At 34.4% G+C, this 24,937-nt stretch overlaps 1 protein-coding gene across 1 annotated transcript in view; it reads right to left on the reverse strand.

Annotated features, from left to right (window-relative positions):
• The window catches only part of LOC145991870 (uncharacterized), a 169,722-nt gene that overhangs the window by 82,595 nt on the left and 62,190 nt on the right, over positions 1–24,937 (reverse strand). The window contains exons 23-26 of the mRNA XM_083127906.1: positions 24,855–24,899; positions 22,434–22,465; positions 1,645–1,690; positions 588–641 (exon numbers count right to left, since the gene is read on the reverse strand). Coding sequence (XP_082984032.1) covers positions 588–641; positions 1,645–1,690; positions 22,434–22,465; positions 24,855–24,899 — 177 coding nt within the window. The remainder of the gene's footprint in view (positions 1–587; positions 642–1,644; positions 1,691–22,433; positions 22,466–24,854; positions 24,900–24,937) is intronic.

A 24,937-nucleotide genomic window follows, 5' to 3' on the forward strand; every position in this document is an offset into this window, starting at 1 on the left:
CATCATAAGTTTAGAAAAAGGAACGAACGATCGGGAAGTTAAAGTTATCATTTAGAATATTGGTCTACGAAAGTACAGAGTTTGGAGCCTGGAGTTGCTCCCTCGTCCGTTTCCTTACAGAGTAGGGCCACATCACAACGAGGACCAGCGGAGAAGAGATTGCCGCAGAACTTCAGGTAAACGAACATTCTATATGTCTTTCCTCACCCTGCCTGTTCAGTCAAAGGTAGTGTTTTTAAATAGATGTCCGTGTTTTCTTATTTCACGGGGCTAGTCCCCTTGCAGTTTGAGTGTAGACGTAGCTCTTCAGAGCTATCCCCTTTTTCTTACAACGTCCCCTCTCGCTTAGTAAGCGAATGGCTAAAGGCTGTCATAAGGCTATCAATGATCCTCTTAATATTAAGACTTTAGACGATATCCAGAAAGCTTTTTCTTGAGGGGTGTCCATCTTGACAACGTTTAGCATTATGCAGATAGAAAACTTTTTGAACTACTACTGGTAATGCTGAGGGATTATATAATATTCAAAATATCTGCAACTTACTAAAATATATACATGTTTCAAGAAAAGAGACACTGAAACGTACCTGAACCTCCAGCCAATGCAGCAGATCCAGCCATAGCAGCTCCACCTCCATATCCTGAAAAGAGAAAAATAATTTGATGTATTTTTCAGTTAATATTGTATCCATGGTTATTCAATTTTTAGCTTTGAAATAATAATTACTTTTGCCTTAGAAACATAACAATGGATGTGCCATGGCTCAAAATCGAAATGCAATAATCATAATTGTCAGATAAATATTAATCATTATATATAAAAAAAATCATAATTTATATCGAAAAAGTAATTCTTATGTAGTATCCTGAACACAAGTGTGTAAATATGTGTCTTATACAGGAGACTAAATTTGCCCCTGTTGAGTAAGTATAGCTTTACTCTCTATTTCAAATTCTCCAGGAGTCATGCCATTCTAGACATACATAATTCATCATAAATATCGCTACATATGATGGCAAATGGCCATCCAGGCAGACTGAGAAAGCTGCGGAATATAGATAGTGATATTGCCAGAATTCCTGGTGACCATGCTTTCGATAAAAGAAGCAATACAAGTGATGTGGATTTGTTGTCACACATGACTACCATGTGCCATGCAAAGTGCCATTCATTGGCCATCATATACGGCAGTTTTTTGGTAATGAATTAAAATATTGTACAATATTCTAAATTTAAATAATGAAAATTAGGCTTGGATTTAAAGGTGGGGGTTAGAGTTTCAAGCTTCCATCTTCCTTTTAAATGTTAATCTATGTTGGCTGGGGTTAAAAACAGTAAGTCGAGTGGCAATGTGTTTCTTTTATGACATTTATACATGGGTGCACATAAGGTTGCTAACAACAGGCCCCTAAATGTATAAATCTTGCCCTAATGGTAGACTAATAGTTAGCAAACTTCCCCAGTGGTAATTTACATATCTCTCATTTGTTTTATCCCAGCCATCAGAAAAACAAACAAAAAAAAAACATCATCTGAAGATAAGAGAAGAGGTACCATTGAAAAAAAATTGAAGAATTAAGAAATATAAATGATTCAGTAAAATTGTTTTGAGTTTTTCTGGGGGGGAGGGAATATAACCATACCTCCACCTCCACTCATAGCAGCAGATCCAGCCATAGCAGCTCCACCACCACCATATCCTAACAAAATGAAAAACAAAGTTTAATTTTTCAATTCCATAACATTCTCTTAAACTATAATTGTTGAAATATCTGCCAAATAATAAAATAAATGCAAAATAATAGACATACTATATTCATACAATTAATAAACTATATATTCAATATTAGTTTCTAATATGTATTTAGCAAAGAAATCAAACATGGTCTCTGAGGGATGTTAGAAGGTAAATGTGATGTAAACAAAATTGTAATTATGATCAGAAGTTGGAGCACCTAGTATAATTTGTTATCCAACATTTAAAATGCATTGAAAGATTCCTCACAAATGCAATAGTATACCAGTAGTGTCCAAGGTACATATATATTATAATACTTTCAGGTTAAACGTTCTAAATTTAAGGCAGTTATTGTGGTCATAATGTTGCCGACATATCCTCAATTTGACCTCTTACCTCTCCTAAATCACACATTTCGTTATATTCTTTAATTATAAACTAATAGCTCAAGTGATGCCTTTTGTTAATCTACAAAATGTAAGGCAGACAAATATGAACAGAATCTGAAGCTAGGGAAAATCAAGTTCTGGTCAACTAGCTTCAAAACATTGCTGAATTTAATTGAAATGCAATACCAGACTAATCCTCCAAGATATCAAGCTATAAAATTTCAGCTCCAAGTTTTTAAATTAATGACAGTTATCACAGTAAAAATATTTGGGCCTGGGGCTCCCACTCGGCTTCTCAACTATGCATTTATTATATTTAAAATATTTGATTGGAAAATTATGGCCCAATGAACATTTTGCTATTTTTGGATCATTCAGATTGAAGGTACAATGTGGGAAAGTGTAAAATCTGGGAATTTTAATTGGGGTTCTCCTATATGTGCATTTTATATAGTTAAAAGATAATTACAGAGTTGTTGCTCCAATTTTTAGTTTTTAATCTGGCTACTTACCACCTCCACCAGCAGCAGCCATACCCATTGCAGAAGCTTTTGTGGAATAACAATATTATAACATTAATATATTCCTATCCATGTGGGCAGAATTATGATTTCAATATAAATGTACAGTCAGTTCCAGAAGTGGCTTGTTACTAACTCGGAGGGAAAAGTACTATTTAATCTGTATCCGTAATTAGGCAAGGAACATTACAACCTAATAGACTTAATGGTTTATCATGAAAGGATGTAACTTCCTATGAAGCAATCACTTCTACAACAGCATAATGGTTCATGAAAATATTCTCTCGGGTTATGAGCTCTGGATATCCTTTCAAACTTGCAAGAGCTAATGTCACTCCCATCGTCAACAGTTGAAGTGTAAGCCATGATTCATCAGATCTTGAAAGCTCAGAAGATTATCCAGAACTGATCTGGCTGATATCCTGAGGGAATCTATTCCTCATTCTCTACCAGGCAAGCTTCTAGAAATATTTAGCATAATGATTAATACTATCAACTGCAACCAAGGGTTTCAGGTTCAATTCCCAGCGGGGGCATATCATTCCAATTAGTTTATCTGTGCACATATGATATTCTATCACATTTTAAATTGACAGTACAAATGTGATATAGAACAGCTATACAGCAAATTTCGATCCGTAAGATACAAGTTCACGCACTTAATATTTATGGCTTTTCTTATGATAATGTTGTGAACAGTTTCCTTCTATTCATTCAGGATTTACAAGTTAGATATTTTTTCACTGAAAAGGAAAATATAATATCTTTGGATTATATCCTTTGTATCATATTAACTTTAGCATAAATATGATCAATTTTTATAACAAGCAACAAATTAATATATCGTCATAAGCAGCTATTTCTAAAATTAAAATATTTGAATTTTGCTAAGTCTAATTTGGCAATAACTTTATTTTGGACTTTAAAAAATTCTCTGTGTAGCCTCAGAAATCGTAGAAATAATAATATCAATAATCATTGTTTCCATAGTGGCTAAACTTCTCATTTGCTTGATAGTTGTCCCCTCTGGTTGCTAATTTATGACCCTATATGTATAATTTATGTGAAACCCCAATGCTTCAAGAGTTGTTGTTATTGGAGTGTGTAGTAATTGAAGAATAATAACACACAATTTTTTACCAATTATTGTTTAATGACTACTTTATAAAATATGCTCTTTTATTTTAATTGTTAAATTACAATATTTTTGAATAACCACTGTTTTGAGGAGGTTAAAATACTTCAATTGTAATACATTGAAATGCTAAGATATTAAAGAAGTTTAGTAGCTATGAAAAACAGTTGATTTAATTTTATTATTGTGTGATAATTATAGTTACATGGGCAAATTTTAGCAAACTTAAATTCACAAATTCAAACTTGGATAATTCAAATTCCCAAAATCATCCATAATGATGCATGTTTTTATTAATTCGAATTTTGGATAATTCATTTCCTGTCTCATGTCCCCTTGGAGTTTGAATTACAAACAGTCTACTGCAGTTACAATTTTAAAACTTTCACCAGAAAATTTTGACACACACACATAGAAACATAAGTACTTACATTAATTGAAGTTAATACCTCTAGCATTCTATGTAAGAACCAATAATGAATTTCTACCATGGGAATATTCTCAACAATAAGTGCCATCCAACATATATATATATATATTATTTTCTCCTTCCAAATACTAAACAACGTACCTGCAGATCCTGTAAAAACAAAGGTAAAGCGTAAATGAGACTATATTTACTTCTAGAGATTTCTCAAAAGTATTAAATATTTGAAATAGAAAACAAACCTTCATATATTCAATGATAGACCAATGTTACTAATTATTTGTCAATAATTATAGTTCTGTCTTACTATTCCGGTAACATTTGTACATTTCATATTCAAGCATTCATGTTATAACACATACTTTTGGACAGTGTGCGAATTAATTGGGGGGATGCAGGGGATTTCCCTCCCACAAAACATTTTATCACCGGAAAAAGAAAATTATGTTTATCCCTGTCAGGGATTATTTTTATATTGCCTCAAAGAAGATGGAATTGAAAGCAAACAGTATACAATTTCTTTACTGTAACGAACACAACTGAAAAATCATTCGTGTCAATTAATTGAGAAGTCATGGAAATCTTTCCATGCCGAAAAGTGTGCAGCATTGTGGGTTAAAGAAGGACCATTCTGCAACTGACCAACCTCAAGTGTTCATTAAGCTTGAACCTGGCAGTAGAAATTTGGATAAATTTTTGGTGTTATTAGTTCGATAGCTCCTTTTCTGTATGAGTTTGGGGTTTATTAGAATGTAAATACACTGTTTCTGAATTACGTTATAATTAAGAATTAAGTAAGATTTAATTACGTACGTGAGAACCAATGTTCTACGGTACTTAGAACCGCAAGGGAATAGTTTAGTTTACTGACTGGTAACAAATATGCAAATTTGCACACCCAAAAATTTACTTCCCAAAATAAAATCACAAATACACCACTGAGTGGGCCATCAGCACCAGTAGGGGGTGCTTGCCCCCAAATATATTTGGAAAAAGTCCATATAATTCAAATGGTGAAATTGTAGCAAAATTTTATTATAAAGAATATTGTCTTCTGCGATTTACAGGTTGTCGGTTACAGCAATTAACTGTCATGTCCAACAACATAATGAGATAACGTTTTCATAAGATCCATTAGAATCATGTTGACTGCCGTAACCAGGGGCGTGCAGGATGGAAAAATGTTGGTCGGGATGGGATTGGTAAGGAAATATTAATAATTCAGACGTTCATAACCGAAAAAACTCTCCATTTCCCGATCATTTAGGAAAATTTTCTAAACTGTAAATTTTCGAAATTCCGCGATGCAGTTTAAATCTCGAATTGTGGACACTTTCATCTTCAAGTGATTGTTTTTGCACTTCTTGAATAAAAACTGTTGATTTCAAGAAATTTCAGACATTTACAGTGCAGAAAATATCAAGAATTAGCCTATTTTAAATAAGATATACTTTGGAATTTCTTGGCTGTTCGGGGTTACAAAAAGTCGAGTTCTGACCTGTAATTTTCAATTATTACTTTTTTTTACAGTACTTTTCGGCATGTAAAAACATGGATCAGAAGTTCCATGAAGGACATTGGATTAAGTGATGTCTGATTGATATCTATTCTTCGTGAAATAGTACAAAAAGACAAAGAACTGTTCATCAACAAAGTGATTAGATGTTTATGGAAAGGAAGTAAGCTGAATCCAGTTTCAATCTAGATAGCAGACATCTCCCAAGTATTTTAAATTCAATTTGAATTTTATGTTTTGTAAAGTAATATTAATTTTAATAATAATATAGCAAAAATAACAATGTAATAATGACAATAATAATAACAATTCAAGTTTCTATGACTGAAAAAGGCAAGATATGAAATTTATACTATGCCTCCCACCCTTCCTGAGAAAGATTTCTGTGGGCGGCCTTGGAGTGAGTATCCCCCCCAAAGCAAAAAGTTTAATTCGCACAGTGCTTGTGGATAAAAATATTAAAAAGGAGTCCCAGCTTCTTAAATGTGGTTTGAGAGATATAAATAAGAAAGGGTGAAATTTAATATATATACTTTTTTTAAGAATTGAAAAGCATGCTCTTGTATAAAACATAAGAAACTTCACTAAAAAATAAAATTCAAAGTTCATGATTTGCCATTTTCAATGTTATATGAAACAAACCCAGTATATTATCAAAGATTCATGTTGAATTATGATAATTTATACATGAGTTTTTATTTAGTAAAATTAAAATTTGAATAAATTATGAAGATCCACATTTTTTTCAAGCAATTATATTAGATATTAGTAAGGATGTAGATATATAAGTATGACCCTTACGTCTTCCAGATGCAGCTGAAATTATAAAAAGAAAGCATATCAAAAAGGTGTACTTCTAAAGTCTTCTAATATATAATATATATATACACACACACAGGGTGATTGGTAATTCGACCTATTCCTGGAAAGGGGTAATACTAGAGCACATTTCCAACAAATTTGACCCTATGCACCGGGGGTCGAAAATCAATGGGTTTCGAGTTATTGCAGTTTGTAGATTTTCTTGACATATTCCGACTTGTGACCAAAAAACTACTAATTGTGAAAAAACTACTACACCCTGGGCACTTTATCGACATGTTGCTAACAGCTGACGAATGAGTGACTACTGGGAAAAATAATTCATGCCCAAAACAGTCATTGGAGCACACGTCATGAAGAAATTTGGAAATTAATTAAATCAAAGAGGATTACTCAAAGAATGGTAACACACTTCCTCGTTTCATAAGCTCTCCAAAAAGATACAAATGTTGTCAACTGGAACATGGGTTGGGGAAAAATCAGAATAAAAAGTGGAGAAAGCGCATTGTAGACCTCTTTGTAAAGTAAAAAGAAGTTGTCGGTTGTGAGAAATAAAGGAACGAAAATTAGTTAAATAATAATGTTTTTTACCTTCTCATGATTCCAGGTTGTCAGAATTAACTGTTACAAAAACTACAAATGCTGTTCAAATTGCCTCCCCAGTTACGTATGCAAGCACTCAACCTGCGGCGTACTTCAGACACAGTCACTCGCGTTGACACTCAGTCTCTTATGTATTGGGCGCCTGTCACAATTCTCTCTCTCAACTCTTCTTGGGAATCCACTGGTGTACTGTAGACTAACTCTTTCATGGGACCCCAAATGTAAAAGTCGCATGGCGTCAAATCCAGACTCCTCGCCGGCCAGGTGGTCGGGCAACTTCGACCAATCCATCGAATGGGATAATTGTCGTCCAGCCACTGTCACACACCCCAGAAATAGTGGACTGGGCAGCCATCATGTTGGTAAAACATGCCCCTTTTTGTGGCGAGCGGCACATCCTCCAGCAACGTCGTCAATTCTTCCCTTAGTTTTCGTAGGTAATGCCATTTAGGTTTTGTGGCAGATAGAATGGCCCGATCACATGATTGTGGATGATTCCCATTTAGTGCAAATTTTCTCTGGTGAGCCTTTTCTTTAGATTTTCTGAGGTTATGACCCTTAGGGGACCAAAAATGCTCATTACGAAAATTCGTAATACCATCGTGGTCGAATTTGGATTCGTCTGTCCACAGAATTCTTGTCAGATGATTGGGGTCTACAACGCGCCTTCTCCACTTTTTATTCAGATTTTTCCCCCAATCCCCCAATCCATGTCGATCAAGTGGCCTGGGTGAAGTAGATTTTTGGTCGCAAGTCGGAATTTGTCACGAAAATCTACAAACTGCAATAACTAGAAACCCATTGATTTCCGACCCCCGGTGCATAGGGTCAAATTTGTTGCAAATGTGCTCTAGTATTACCCCTTTCCAGGAATAGGTCGAATTACCAATCACCCTGTATATACAGGGTGACTGGTAATTAGATGTATTCCTTGAAAGGGGTTAAAGTAGAGACAATTTGCAATACATTTGACCATATGATACCCCATCCGAAAATTAGTAGTTCTCGAGATAATCGAGTTTCAATTGTTTTTTTTTAAAAAATGACAATTTTCCACATAAAAAGATCAATTGAGAAAAAACTGCTCATTGTATGGAACTTATTTCAGCGATTTCTGATAGCTAACAAATATGTGGTTCGTTGAAAAAAACGTTTTTCCCAATAAACAATCAAATGTAAGTAACGGGTGGGTCTAAACTTACAAGTGATGATAAAAAAATGCACTCTTAGTTTACTTGACAACGTATTAATAACAAAAATGGTATGACATGAAGCGTACAAATTATGTAAATTACTTCCTTGTGACATCTGCTATCCAACAAGGTACAAATGTTGCTAACATTCACATTTGTGTACAATAAATAACACTTCATTCACCTTCATGTGAATGGAATCAATGAACAATACAATTAAAGAACATTACACGTCTTGCTCAAAGTGGGCACCTCCGGTACGAATGCAGGCACACAGGTGTTTACGGACATTTGGTCTCTTAACTCGTGATGTGATGGTGTCCTTGATGTGTTGACCAGCTGTTAAGATCCTTTCCCTGAGCTCTTCTTGCGAGTTTACAGGTGTCTTGTCATATGTGGCTCCAAATGTAAAAGTCGCAAGGCTTCAAATCGGGGGATCGAGCCAGCCAGGGAATCGGGCTGCCTCGGCCAATCCATTTCTTTGGGTAATTTTCATCCAGCCACTGTCGCACGCCCAGGCAGAAGTATGGATGGGTGTAATCAACAATCATTTGATCGAGCCATTTTTCCTGCCCCAAATCTTAAATGGCATCACTTATTAACATTTTTTAAGGAACGGGATGGCAATGTTGTTGGAGGATGTGCCTCTAGCTACAAGACGTGACATGATTTATCATCATGATGACTGCCCAGCTCGATCCCCCCAATCGATTTGAAGCCTTGCGACTTTTACATTTTGAGCCACATGACAAGACACCGGTAAACTTGCAAGAAGAGCTCAGGGAGAGGATCTTAACAGCTGGTCAACACATCAAGGACACCTTCATATCACGAGTTAAGAGAACAAATGTCCGTAAAAACCTGCGTGCCTGCATTCGTAACGGAGATGCCCACTTTGAGCAAGACGTGCAATGTTCTTTAATTGTATTGTTCATTGATTCCATTCACATGAAGGTGAATGAAGTATTATTTATTGTACACAAATGTGAATGTTAGCAACATTTGTACCTTGTTGGATAGCAGATGACACAAGGAAGTAATTTACGTAATTTGTACGCTTCGTGTCATACCATTTTTGTTATTAATACGTTGCCAAGTAAACTAAGAGTGCATTTTCTTATCATCACTTGTAAGTTTAAACCCACCCGTTACTTACATTTGATTGTTATTTGGGAAAAACTTTTTTTTCAACGAACCACTTATTTGATAGCTATCAGAAAATGCTGAAATATGTTCCATTCAATGAGCAGTTTTTTCTCAATTGATCTTTTTATGTGGAAAATTGTCATTTTTTAAAAAAACAATAGAAATTCGATTATCTCGAAAACTACTAATTTCCGGACGGGGTATCATATGGTCAAATGTATTGCAAATTGTCTCTACTTTAACCCCTTTCAAGGGATACATCTAATTACCAGTCACCCTGTATATATATATATATATATACTTCTAATATATTTACATTTATCTGTGTCATTATACTTGTAAATCCTTACATGACAATCTTTGTGTCTGTCCTACATCATCATAAGTAGACTAGTAAAATACATTTATATAACTGTTCAAACATGAGTTACTTTTTGTAATGAATTATGTTTTTTATGTCAGTTTATCTTCTCCAATATCTAATGGTGACCCAAAATTTTTATTTATTTTCTTTCCATAAATCACTCTCCAGATGTAACTTCTGATTTTTTATGAAGCATGCTAAGATTGAAAACTAAATGTGACCAGAAACTTTCTCATAATTTCAAACACAAACCAAACAAATTTCTTACTTGCACATTAAACACAAGATAAGTAAGCAAAAACATGCTTTAACACACAAACATATAGTATTGTATCGTGCCATGAAGGAGGTATGGTCCCACAACTTCTGTAAATGAACCACACTGGAGGTAATGCGATCAGAGCCACCTCCTGGGTTGCCCTTCTTTTCATTAATTCCATGATCCAAAGCTCTAATACAATTATTCAAGAAATATTAATTTCAATTCGCATGTGGCAGTACAGAGAAACATCTGTGACTGAATGTCCCTTTCTACTTGCACTAACCTACCTAAAATGATGAAACAAGAATATGAACATTAAAGGTAACAATAAAAATAAGGAATACATACATCGTGTTCCAAGTCCTGTTGAAATAATTAAGGCAACATTAGCATCCAAAAATTATATATTATTTATTATGTATAATTATTATTATATATATTATACAAGCTGAAGTTTTACTTGAGACAAGAATGATTTCGCAAATAATTTCTACATAAAATGTTGACTCTTAAAAAAGTAAAACAAAAGTTGAAATAAAATTCTTTGCATTTCGATAATCATTCATATCTGTGTACTGAAATATTTCAGTACTTATCACTAGTAGAATTCATATTTTCTATTATACAAGAATATATATATATTCTTGTATTTATGAATGTCACTGTAGATACACAACGATTAAATACATATTGCAAGAGGTTAGAGATTTTATAGAAAAAAAAGTTATACCCATCTTTTAATTATATAATTATTCAAAAGAATATATTCTTAATTTTAGAGCTGGTCTGCATGTGATGGTGAAGTTGGTAGTAACCACTTTGACTATGGCTAGTTTAGGTGCAAATGTTATAATAGCATGTTACTTTGGAATGACAGCAACCATTTATTGCAGAAATTCATATGTTATTTGCTGTTCAAATTATCAAGAAATATTTTGTTTCCCATGATTTATAATAATTACCTCTGTGGATCATGTAGAAGAAATGTAAATAAAAGCAATGATTTTCAGTAGTTTTATTGTGTTTAGTTTCTTAATCATTTTCTTGAAAATATTTTGTCGAATATAACATATCGATAATTTAAAACACAAATATTTGTAAAATGATGCGAATATTGAAAAAGAACCGTGAAAAATCATTTCAACAAATAAAATTTAAAAAACATTAAAAAGGAGTATTTTTCTCTCAAGATATTGAAATAAAACTTGTTCATCTTTATTACTACAAATTATTAAATAAAATTTAGTAAATAGTTGCTCAATTTCATTAAAAAACCAGATGCATTCGAACTGGAATTGAACATAGAACCTTCAGCATGTGAAACTGACACATTGCACATCATCACCAGGCCACGTGGCAATCGATGAATATATTCGCCTCAAGAGGCGTACTTGTAAATATTCAAAACTTTGAAATGCTTCTTGGAAATAGCTGGCTAATGCACACTAGTACCTTGGCATATCAATACATAAAGGGTACTCTACAACTACACGAAGTCTCGTCCAAAACTTCATTTTCATGACGTGCCCTCTACTTGTAAGATACTATTCTTTTTAAATGTTCATTGGGAGAGAAATGAAAATGGAGGGATTTGCACTAAATTACTAATTTATACATTGAGTCAGTAAACTTACCCATAATTTTACCTAAACTGCTGTACTGATGAGCTTATATCATCTGATACTGATGGAGTTTCAATACAAGTGTTCTGTCTTTGAGTGATTTGGTTTATTTTATTTCACACAAAAATGAGGATGAATAATGGAATGATGAAATTGATGAAGGGACATTCTCAAAGAACACCCATGCCCAGGTTGGAATTCGAACCCGGAACTCCTGACTTCGCAGCACGCTGTGATAACCACTTTACCAAGGAGGACAGTTAAACTGTTCTGTCCTTACATTTCGAGATAAGTGAACGATATAATGCAGAAATTTTAGATATTTTTTTCTTCTTTGGATCGATAATATGACTCACCGGCTTTACTTCCAAAGAATCGTCTTCCTATAAAAGGAAATATCTTGTTTACTGGCAGAACTCAAATAACGTAGGTAACTGGGCCTTTCTTATAGTATAGGGTAACATCATTGCCTTGTAATCAAGGGTTCTGGGGTTCGATATGCAGTTGAGGCACATTGCACAGTGGTTTGGATCCCACTTTAAACTGTAGGTCCAGTCCTGAATAACCTATCTGTGCATACAGTGGACTGTAAACAACAATTCAAACTCAATTCATGTTTTGAGATGCTTTTGAAAAGAGATGTATGGTATCACTATAATCATTAAGTTAAAGTTCAGGTGTGATTTATTTATCATGATATAAAATCATGTTTACTTTAATTGGCAGGGAAATTACATTTTAAAATTCATATTCATTTTATTTAATAACCATTTATCGTTATAGATACTTTTGTGGGTATCCACAGGGAAGGATTGTGTGTGGTTACTTGACCTTCCTGGATGGAAAAGAGAAAAGTTGCAAAAATTATTCTTTCCTTCTCCCTTTTATTTGCATCTCTATTATGTTCTTTGTTATTGTATCTACTTCATACAGTCCCACCTTATTATCTTAATCAAAGTATATTCTCATTCAGGGTTACTCTTTCTATCTTCTGCCAACCTTCGTGGTGGAGTGGTTAGCACAGCACACTACAACGTAAGGGGTTCCAGGTTCGAATTCCAGCCTGGGTATGGGTGTGGGTGTGTGGGTGTTCTTTGTGAGTGGCCCTTCATCAATTTTATCATATCATCACTCATCCTCACAGTCGCGATTAGCCAAAAGTGGTGGAAAAGCAGCGCTAAATAACAAAAAATCAAATCAAATCTTTCTCTCTCCTTGATCACATCTTCCTATGTTTCTCTCTCTCTCTCTCTCTCTCTCTCTCTCTCTCACACACACACAGACACACACACACACACACACACACACAATGATAATGATTTTCTCATATTTCTTGCCCTTGTCTCTCTCTAACACACTTGCATTCTCTGTTCTCCGTCTGCCTCTTACTTCTTGTCTTCCTCTCTCTTTCTTTATCTCTTCATTTTACTAATTTCTCACTGTGGCTACCTGTTTATTTTGCTTCCTTTCTCTCCCACATCCCCCTCTCTCAACCCTCATTTTTAGCCAGCCTCCATGGCAGAGTAGTTAGCACAACATGCTAAGATGCCAGGGGTCCCGGCATTGAATCCCAGCCTGGGCATGGGTGTGTTCTGTTTCATCATTTTCATCATGTCATCATTCATCCTCATCTTTGTTATTAGTGAAGTAAACTAAACCAAATCAATTAATCAACCAAGGAACCCTCATTTTTATCTTGCTTTACATGTAAAAGTGTATCATTTTTTAAATTTCCATTACTTTTTCTATTGTTCATTCTCTCTGTCTCAATTCATTCTTCCTCGTCATCTTCCCTTTTCTGATTCTCTCTCTCCTCTTTCATAACACTAGGGTGTTCGGGAAACACACATTAAGTCAAAAACTGTGATTTTCCATTGCTTTCATTTATGTCACACTGAATCAATTAAAGAAAATATTATAAGTATAATTTTATATTGGCCATGTGAAAAGACTTAAATACTCCTCGATTTTATTTGATTATAAAATGAAAACTTTTTGCAATATGTTTGTAAGTATGGTGTCAGAAGGTGTAGTAACTCAAAATATTTTTGTTTATTCCCTACAGGTTGTGAAATTGACCCATTTTTTCGCTAGAGGGCAGCAAATTCAAGATGGCGCTTTCAAAACAGCAACGAAGTTGGTGTGTGTTACAATTTCACACAACAAAGAGTGTCGTGTCTGTTCAACGTTCGTTCAGGCATAAATTTGGTGTGGAACCACCTTCGAACAAGTCCATTTTGAAGTGGTACAAGGATTTCGTCGAAGAAGGGTGCATCTGTGACAAGCGGAAAGGGCACTCTGGCCGACCGACAGTCCCACAGCAAGTTGTTGAGAGTGTGAGGGAAACCTTTGTTCGGAGTCCCAAAAAGTGAGTGCGCAGAGCGAGTATTGAACTACAAATCCCAAAAAGTACGATTAGCAAGGTGTTACGAAAACGCTTGCACTTTCAGCCATATAAACTGCAACTGGTGCAGAAGTTAAAACCTGAAGACCGTCCAAAGCGACAGCAGTTCTGTTCGGATCTCCAGCAGTTAATGGAAAATGATGACAATCTTCTGTCGAAGATCATTTTCAGTGATGAAGCAACCTTCCACCTGCATGGTAAGGTAAACAGACACAATGTGCGGATATGGGGATTGGAGAATCCCCAAGCCACGCTGGAGATACAACGTGATTCTCCTAAGTGTAATGTGTTTTGTGCCATATCTGAACAGAGAGTTTATGGTCCTTTTTTCTTTGAAGGCGAAACTGTGTCCGGCGACAGTTACTTGGATGTGTTACAAAACTGGTTGATGCCTCAACTTACTGAGGTAGGTGACTACCTTTTCCAACAAGATGGGGCACCACCGCACTGGCATCGTAACGTCTGTAACTTTCTCAATGAGGTCCTGCCAAACAGATGGATAGGTCGTGCTGGATGCCATGATCAGGTGTTTCTTCCCTGGCCTCCTAGGTCACCGGACCTTAGTGTTTGCGATTTTTTCTTGTGGGGTATATCAAAGACATAGTGTTCGTACCTCCCCTACCTGCATCCATTGAAATTCTGCAGGACAGAATCACAGAAGATGTAAACACAATCATGCCCGATATGCTTTCCAGAGTCTAGAATGAGCTCGATTATCGCCTAGATGTTTGCCGTGTGACAGGTGGGGCACACATTGAGTGTCTGTAATGAAATTCAATCACATGAAACTTTATGAGTTTTTACACGTTTACCCAAAAAATGAACACAATATTCCTCAAAGTTTTCATTTTATAACCAAATAAAATCGAGGAGTGTTTTTGTGGACATGCTGTATATATACGTATATATAGTAAATCTGTCTGCTGTAAAATTGCATTTTTTGACTAGTGCTTTTTTCCAAACATCATAGAATTCCTCTATTGATTCTCCAAACTGTTTCTTTCTTCTGATGATATACAAACACGACTTCAATACATCACAACTATTCAGTTTTAACCTCCCCACAGTCTTCATTAGAAAATATTCTTCAGGCACTCAGCAGTATTACATTTATTCCTAAAAACGCTTCCTTTGTAAATTCTAAACAAATCAAATGCTAAAGCAAATTGACCAAGTAAGTAAAATGTATACCTCTTGCAGCTGTTGTAAAAAAAGAAAGAGAAGTCAAATTAGTGATATATGTAAATACATTTAATGTAATCAATGAGAAAAGTAAAATCTATGCATAATATTCCTCTAATTGAAAAAATAAACAAATGTGAATAATTTCACTAAACACTAAATTATTATTATACATCTATTTACCAAGAGTTTTGCTATAAAATATTAAAAAATCATCGTAGTATTAAAAAGTATGTTATTTTATCACAAAATCCAATTTTTCACACAAAACTCTGTGGTAGCGGGCCCTCAAATATTGACTCATATCTTGCGTGTGTGTGAATTACTCACTTAGTAGAATATTAAGTATTTAAAACAAAAAATTAAAAATACAAAAAAAAAGTTTGCTTACGGTTTGTGAGTATGTACAGTATGCCAAACTACGGTTTGGGAGTAAACTGCTCACTTAATCAGGTTATCTCCTTGGCTAGCGAAATTGCTTCATAGCTGCGTCAAATAGAAGTAAAACAAGGAGTAAGGTGATAGGTGTTACTATGGTAAAAAAGAAGGTTTCCTAACAAGTTGCCCATAGGTTTTCATGTCACACTGGACGTAGTCCGTGTGGTTCAGGAGACTCATGATTTCGAGAATGAAATGACATAATACGGGGGGAGGGGGGGACTGGTGGGTGGAGTTTGGAACCGGGAGACTTCTTGCATTCTGCACGAAGGCTAACCAGATACCTTGTGGGCAAGTGTGGAGTCGCGTGTATGCTTCTTAATGTTTCAAGTTTTAAAGCCTTTTTATCTTTGGCTGTTTATGCTTTCGGAACTTTACAAAGAAAGGCATGTGGGCGTGGGAGTTTTATCAAGAATGGGCAAGTTGTTAGGAAACCTTCTTTTTTACCATAGTAACACCCATCAACTTACTCCTTGTTTTTTACTTCTATTTGACGTGGCTATGAAGCAATTTCGCTACCCAAGGAGATAACCTGAGGAAGGGAGGAGTTGAGTCCTGAAACATACTTTGGCATACTGTACATACTCACAAACCGTAAGTAAACTATTTTTTTGGGGTATTTTTAAATATATTTTTTTAAATACTTAATATTCTCAAATATGGATTGTGAAGTAAGAGACCCAGGGAATTTCCATGTTAAAATGTATTTTAGTCCATCTTACTAATACAAAGGGATATATGAAAATGAAGTACATAGTTGTGGGCTGAAACTACCTAAGCAGAAATTTCACATATAGTTCATGTTTTTACTATTATTGCCACATTAAAATGATGCTTGATTGTATGTTTTTACTGTAACATTTTATTTCATTTTATTTTACAGAATATCCTTTACCATAGTAGCCAACTCCCATGGTGGAGTGGTTGGCACATCATGCTATGATGCCAGGGGTAACAGGTACAAATCCCGGTCTGGGTATGGATGTTTAAAAGTGTCCATTCATCAATTTCATAACTCATCCCCATCTTCGCAAATTAGCCAAAAGTGGCACAAAAAGTGAAGTAAAATAAAGCAAATCAATCAATCAACCTTTACCATAGTAAACAATCATGTACAGGTATTTGGTGCACTGAGATATTTTGAATTGTTTAGGTAGGTCTGTTAGGATGTGTGCCTAGGGTTCCATTTTACATTTTAGTCTCTAGATACTGCATACTCTCTGTATATTGTATTTTGGTATTTCATAGTATGTACAGACTTATTATTTTGAATTGTAATTGCATGGAGAAGTATGCTTCCATGTGTGCATTTTAGGTTGACACTGCTGCGTATTATGCTCTGTAATACGGAACAACCTCTCACATGGTAATAACGCCTGCCAAACATTCAATTATGAATGCAGTATGCTCAAGCATACCACACTCGAGGGTGGAGTGAAAGTGGTCCTATCCAGGACTCATTGCACATCCAGTCTTCATTAGACCATCTGAGCAGAGTGGACATAAAATGAACTTTAGCATTTTGACAATTAGAAATATAATTATTTAGTTATCGTAACTTACGTGCATCATAGAACAATGCACCACCTCCTGCCCCTGCGCCAGCACCAGCACCTGCACCAGCTCCAGCACCACCAGCACCAAAACCTCCAGAACCCGCCCCTGCACCTGCTCCAGCACCAGCTCCTGCACCAGCACCACCACCACCACCAAATCCACCAGCTCCAGCCCCGGCACCCGCTCCCGCACCAGCTCCTGCACCACCACCACCATTCGGAAAATATCCCCCAGGATATCCACCGCCAGCAGCACCAGCAGCAGAAGCAGCACCTGCTGCACCACCACCTTGTCTCCTTCCAGCAGCAGCTGCTGCTGCTGCGGCTGCGGAAGCACCACCACCATATCCTGGATATCCCCCGTAACCACCACCGGATGCAGCAGCTGCCGCGGCAGCAGCAGCGGAAGAACCTCCTCCTCCGTAATATCCATGCCTTGCACCAGCAGCAGCGGCGGCAGCTGCTGCTGCACTGCCTCCTCCATATCCACCTCCAGCAGCTGCAGCAGCAGCTGCTGCAGCAGCAGATCCACCACCATAGAACCTATTGTATCCACCACTTCCAGCAGCAGCTGCACCAGCAGCTCCGGCACCACCATATCCACCACCAGCAGCAGCGGCAGCAGCAGCAGCAGCAGCAGATCCACCATATCCACCACCACCACCAGCAGCAGCAGCGGCAGCAGCAGCAGCAGCAGATCCACCATATCCACCAAAACCACCACCTGCAGCACTTGCTCCTGCGGCAGAAGCTGAAAGAGTAATAACATGTGGAAAGCATAAGAAAAGCACAATGAATTCTGCAAAGATTATAGTAAATTTTGAACATCATATTAAGTGTACAGTAATGACTAAGAGTAGATTGGAGTTTCAATGTAAATAATGTAACTAAGTGAACATGGAATTTGATTTAGGGTTGCAATACAAGTGAGTGATGTCGGGTCAGAATTTCTCCAGCCTTGTCCCTGCATAAAGCGCTTCCGGGGCTCACCCAGCTTCAAATCAATGCATGCCTGGGGGCAACCCTGAGGGGTAAAGGTGGCTGAATTGTAGTGCTGATCACATCACCTCCAAAATGGCTGAGATTGAGAATGCATGAGGCCCTACCTCAACATCCCCTAAATGCACCTTAATGGCATGGCATTATATTCACAGGTGACTTTACTAGACCTTTCACCTATGCAGCCAAGGTTATCTTCGAAAATTCCTCTCCTTTTTTAAAAAAGTGCTATGATATTCCAAATTCTGAAAAATTAAATCTGTTCAATATTCCTTCTTGTGCACTGAATTGAATTTAATAAATTTTGCTTTCATTGTTATGTTGATATCTGTGATACAAAAATACGTAGACAACAGTGAAAGCAAATAATGTGTAGATTCACTTGAATGTTCCGACCAAGCATCTGATGTGGAAGCTGACAGGTGTGGGTAAGAAATTTTGCTCATCCCTCCTATATGCCTGATCTTGCAGCTAGCAACTTCTTTCTCTTCATGGAGATGATGAAGCCATTTTGGGTTACGGATTTGACAATACAGATGATATTAATATGTAGGTGGAACTGATTCTCGAGGCAATTCTCAACTACTATAATGATGGGTTGAGGAATGTCACTAAGTGCTGGCAGAAATGTGTGGCTCTGCAGGGCGACTTCGAGAAGACTTAAGTACAACATACCTCATTTATCTTTCTATCTCACTCTGTTCATGGTGATAATTAAAACTTTATGATATTCCCTTGTAGTGCATATGGTCATCATCATAGCTATTATATTGAGATAATGGGACCCTTATATAATGAGCTATGACCAATATGTCTGCGAACAAGATAACAATGGAACCAACAAACAGGAAAGGATCTATATTTCAAAAGACTCGTGATTTAGTATTATATTAGCTTCAATCTTACAATGGATGAAGAGCAGAAGAAATATTTATTCTTCTTTCATCTGACATGTCAAACTTTACTCATCTCCGTTGTAGTCTATCTTTATCATCTTTGTTTTTTTATCCAGTGGAAAGCAGATTACTGAATTTTAAAAATTATCATAGTTGTCTCATTCAAAATTTAGGCCTACTTTTCCTTTGTGTTTTATAAATATACTCCAGCCTACTTCTGCTTTTGGCCCTGATACTTATAGTGAAAATATTGGTAACAATAGAATTATTTTCTTCAAACTTTAATAAACTTCTGCTACAATCCAAACTAAGTAAAAATAATTACCGATTTTTACTGGCAAACAGTAAAACTACGTTGTATAAAGCAGAAGTACTTGCATGAACATCTAGTCTCTTGAATTAACCAGTAAGTTAAGCTAATAAGACTGAATGTGGAAAATATAAATCATATATATTTTATTTTTGCTTTCTGTCTGAACATAATTTAATCTCTACTGAATATATATTTAAGTAGGTTATTCACAACTAAACTGGCCATTTTGCTAATGTAACTCATCGAGGGCTCAGATTCTGATCTTACTAGTAAAGGCCTCGAGTTTCTGCTAGTGAGGGAATGGACATTTTGTCCCCTGATTAATTTTTAACTAAGCAATAATCATCATTCAAGCTCATTGTGCAATGAACATGCAGAGGCAGAATGTAATAAACTAAGCATAATTCAAATACAGACTGCAATTATTATGGAAATGACCTGTGAAAATTGTATTGTAGTATATTTTTAGGCTTGTTACAAAAATTAGAATGAAAAGATATTTAAAAATATGTAATAATGACAGGAATCATAAGAAAACATTTATTGATGCAAGGACTTTTCACCATGATTGTGATTTTAAGCAAAATGTATGTTCAAATTGATGACAGGTATTGAACTCCATATGGATACACACACACACTGGAAACTGTTTCATTATCAGACTGCAGGTATTGGTACTTATCTAAATATGCTCATAATGAGATAACATATGTAATCTGCAAAATTTCTGATAATTTTACTGACCTGATTTTAATGGAAATAAAACTTATTCAAATTATTTTATTTTTTCAAGATATGTTTGCAAATCTATAGTGGATCAGTTCGATATCAGTTAATGGTATCACTATCAGTAAACATTTAATGTTAATACATTCCTAAAAATAAAATGCAACTTACCTCCACCACCTGTTGAAAGCAAAGAAAATAAAGAAGAACTTGTGTAAGTTTACGATTAATAGAAAAATTAATTCTAACATCATGAATTTCAAAGTAAAGTGTAATTCTTCTCCTTATCAACATGTGCAATAATGTAACTTATCTTTAAGGTTGTAATTAGGCTGGATTTAGCACCTTTTTAATGAGAATGTATTGGAGAATTCCATCCATGTGTATAAACACATTCTTTGTTCATTGGATACTAGATTGAATTAATTGAATAGTCTCAATCTGAGGAATCATGATTTGTTCAAGAACTGTGTTATTTAAATGCAAATTTGTTTACTGTTATGAACATTTGTTAGATGCAATATTAGAAATATATGAACACAATGATTATGAACTGAGAATATTGAGCATATTCAATGCATTTTGAGTTAATATAGTTATCCTTGTAACAAACTTATTTCTCTTCATAAAATCATTTGCTGAGTATGCTCCTTGTTGAGGCCATAAAAGAATTTGATTAATAATATCCAAGAATATATCCTTCCCAAATGAAATTTGAAAATAATTGCAGGTTAGCTTAATCATCTCAGAATGTTTTTTTTTTACAAACTACTGTCTGAAGGATGCTCTGTAATTAATATTCCACAAATTTGATGTCTCTCTGTACTACTCTATACACAGGCATTATAACCACATGATAGAAAGAATATTTGACTTCATTCTGAAATGTTGATTTCCTACAGAAACAATCATTTTGTAGAGGTGCAATCTGATATCAACATTCATGTATGAAAACATAGAATAACTTTTTAAAACACTGGCAATCTTAAAAAAATATGAATAAAGATGACAAAAATTAGCATATCTTAAAAGAAATATATGTATAAATATATTATATTTTAGGACCACTATTACTACAATTATGTACCATATGACCATAAGAATATTGTCAATTATTTCTTTCATTGACAATAATCATCATTATTTTCTTGCAAATAGTGAATTAATACTTAGTTAACTAACTACATGTGAAATATTACCTAGATTACTTTGTGTAAAATTAATAAATATAACCAATATTTAAAGAGAAAAATACAATTTATATGAATATATCTACATTTTTTTCCAAAGAATCCTGGGTGAACTCTTGTAATTAATGAATTTTATAAGGTATATAAATATCTATGGTCTTTAACTTTTATGTTTAAGTATTGTTTAAGTTGTTCTAGATAGTAATAAGTTACAAAGGGCTATAATTCTAATACTAAATATTTTATTTTCTGCTATTTGGTAATGCAACTTGTACATTACAGAAAAAAGTTTCATGCTTGTGCTAATCATATAAATTATTGAAGTACATGTATTTACTTTTGTAATTAATGTGTTGAGAAGTGTTACAAAAACCAAGTTGAAGTGTGCAATATTATTAAAGTGTACAGCAGTGTAGAATTATGACCAATCAAGAATTGTTATTAACTGAATGAAATTAGAAAAAAGAATGAATGAACATGCTTAAATATAGTTTATGTGAAGTAATGGATATACATATTATCAAGCATGTCAAAGGTATTGTATTGCTGCACTTTTTAATACATACTGTCAATTTAAAATTACGTGGTTATATGATTGTGTTTACACAGAATTATCGAAGTGAAGACATAATGGTGAAGAAATAAATAGAGGATATTTAGTGACTTGAAACATGAATTTTGATTGCCCTTAGTTGTGTTCAGCAAGAGAATATCAGATAAGGAAATTGCATTAAATTCTTATTTTCATATTTAATATTACACTTATAACTCTGACATAGAAATCCAAAAGTAAACACACAGCAAGCAAGAATATATCAATATTTTAAATTACTTGCAATAGAGCAAGCTTAATTTCCTTCCTATTTAGTGCATTTACTTCCTGACTGAATTAGTATTACGATTTGGCATGTAATTGTCATGCACATTAATTTGCGCAAATGTACAATATGCATGCTAACCAAAATATTACATGTCACACAATTAAAAATTACCACCATAGAAAAATCTAGTTCCATGTCCATCTGAAATTTAAGAAAAATATTTCAGAACATTGGAGTGAGGTTATTTTATACTTAAGTTATCAAATTAAGTAATTAATCTAAATTGCTTTGATGCTATTGGATGGGTAAATTTTCAATTAATAAATCAATCTATTCTATCTTCAATATTATTAGTTCTTGTAAATACATAATACTGGAATTTTCAGATACAAAGTTTCTTTACTAGGATTATACAAAATCTAAAGAGAATTTGTAAGAACTTGTAGTAGATACATCATAACCCCAGTGGTAAGTATGGGACGAGAAACAAATATAACTTCATACTGAAAATTAAATGAATTACTTTTGATACTCCGATATTCTATTACAAGAATGTAGGTATGAAGTAAATTTGAAAGCTTAATTAATAATAACAATGTAACACTATACAATTATCAATACCAATGTTCTGCCTATCAAATATGCCTTGATGAAGCCTGGGATGACCATTGCTTTAATTAATGTTTGCAACATGGAGACTACAATTGTGCAAATTTACTTTACAAAATGATATCTCAGACCTCTATACCCACATAAAAAAAATGAGCAGAAATTTTATTTAGACACGCTATATATTTGTTAGGTATCAAATATTCTATTAATCTGATGTAAAATTACAAATGCTCCGTGAACAACCTGATTTATTCTCCTACTTAATAATGCATGCAATCCTGGTTTTATCTTATAGAATAGAAACTGCAAATTTAGAGACATACTAAAAAATCCAGGGTACATGAATTATATTTACATATTCATCATAAATTAACAAAATGATGTAATTTTGCAGGAAATTGCAGGATACTGATAGAAATACCAAATTGCTAAAATTCTCAGTAATTTTGCAAACACATCAATATGTTTGTATTGGCTGATGCTGATAAAGTATCTTTTGATTGTCCTTCATATTCATAGAAATATTATAAAAATTATCAGCAATTTCACGAAGAAGCTGGCTGATATGATAACCAGTTGATTCTGATTCAGTGCAAATAAATATATGTCCCATCCATACAACAGGTAATACAAAACTTTTCTATAGATGAAAATTAATAGGATGTATATAATTTCAATTACTTAATTCCTGCTTTATTAATAAGGATATGTTAGAGTTTATTAGTTAACTTTATGCGCAAATAGGCTGCCGAACCACTACATACCTCCACTGGGTATTGAAATCAGGACTAATCTTAAGGACACAATCACAGTAAAAGTATGATTTGTTTCAATGCTGTAAGAGGTAATTGATATGTGACAAGTTTTGCTAGCATTTAGTTCTCCTTCCTTTATTGATTGCTTGATTGATTTGGTTTCTTTTACTTTGCATTTCTGCCACTTTTGGCAAATCAAAAATATGATAATGAGTGATGAAATTGAAGAAGGGACACTCACAGAGGAAACACATCCCCAGGCCTGGATTCAAACCTGGAACCTCTGGCACCATTGAGTGCTGTGCTAACCACTCTGCCATGGAGGCTGGTTCTCTCCTTTTTAATATAACAATTGTAAGACAAATACACAATTTCTTAAAGTATATTCTCATATATTAAATTAGAAATATGAAGTTGGGCTTCATTTATATTAAACTCATATCAATTTAAACCCTCAAAATTGCTTTGTATCTAAAGATATCTGTTTGGTGGTTACACGTAGAGAGGTATTTCACTCTAATACAATGGACGTGTCTGATGGAACTACTAAAGATGTAGTGAAATTGATTACAAAAAAAAAAAAACACTTAAAAATGAACTGTTGAACTGTAAGTTTACTAGAGTGAATTCTCTCAAAATTGCTTAAAGAGAAAAATATTTTAATTAACACTTTATTAAAGAATGTTAAAATGTTATGCGCATGAAGCAAACAAATTTAAAACTAATAGTATAATAATTTTCCATTGAATCAAATATTTGAGAAGAGAAAGTAATTTGATATTTTATAATAGAATTAACTTAAAAAAATTGTCTATTTAGATTACCTAACACCTTAATGTATATATATATATTTTGTTCCATATATTTTCAGGCAAGTATGAATATATCCATTTGATGTACTCAAAGTATCCAATGTTACAAAAAAAATATGCTGCAAATTGCCTGTGTTCAATTCTTTAGGTAATAAAATCCAACCGATTCTTTCTAATATAGATATTACTGGTATCAAGACAGCCCTTTCTATTTTTGCTCATGATGTTAGACATGATGAACAAAATGGTGTCCAAGCTGACTTTGCCATGAAACATAACTGATTTTCACCAGTGTTCAGAATTCCACTGCACTCATAAGCACCCTTTGTAAGTCTTCACATATTTTCTAATTCTAATTGTAAATTTAGATTGACGATTTTAAATAACAAAAATGTGGTATAGTCTGTTTACCTAAGTAGTCACTCATTGCACAAGGGGTGCATGGACCACCTCGACCTACCATGAAAAAAAAATGTGTACAATTATTTAGAATT

The sequence above is a fragment of the Lepisma saccharinum genome, chromosome 8, assembly GCF_977018435.1.
Source record: "Lepisma saccharinum chromosome 8, izLepSacc3.1, whole genome shotgun sequence".
Lineage (NCBI taxonomy): Eukaryota > Metazoa > Arthropoda > Insecta > Zygentoma > Lepismatidae > Lepisma > Lepisma saccharinum.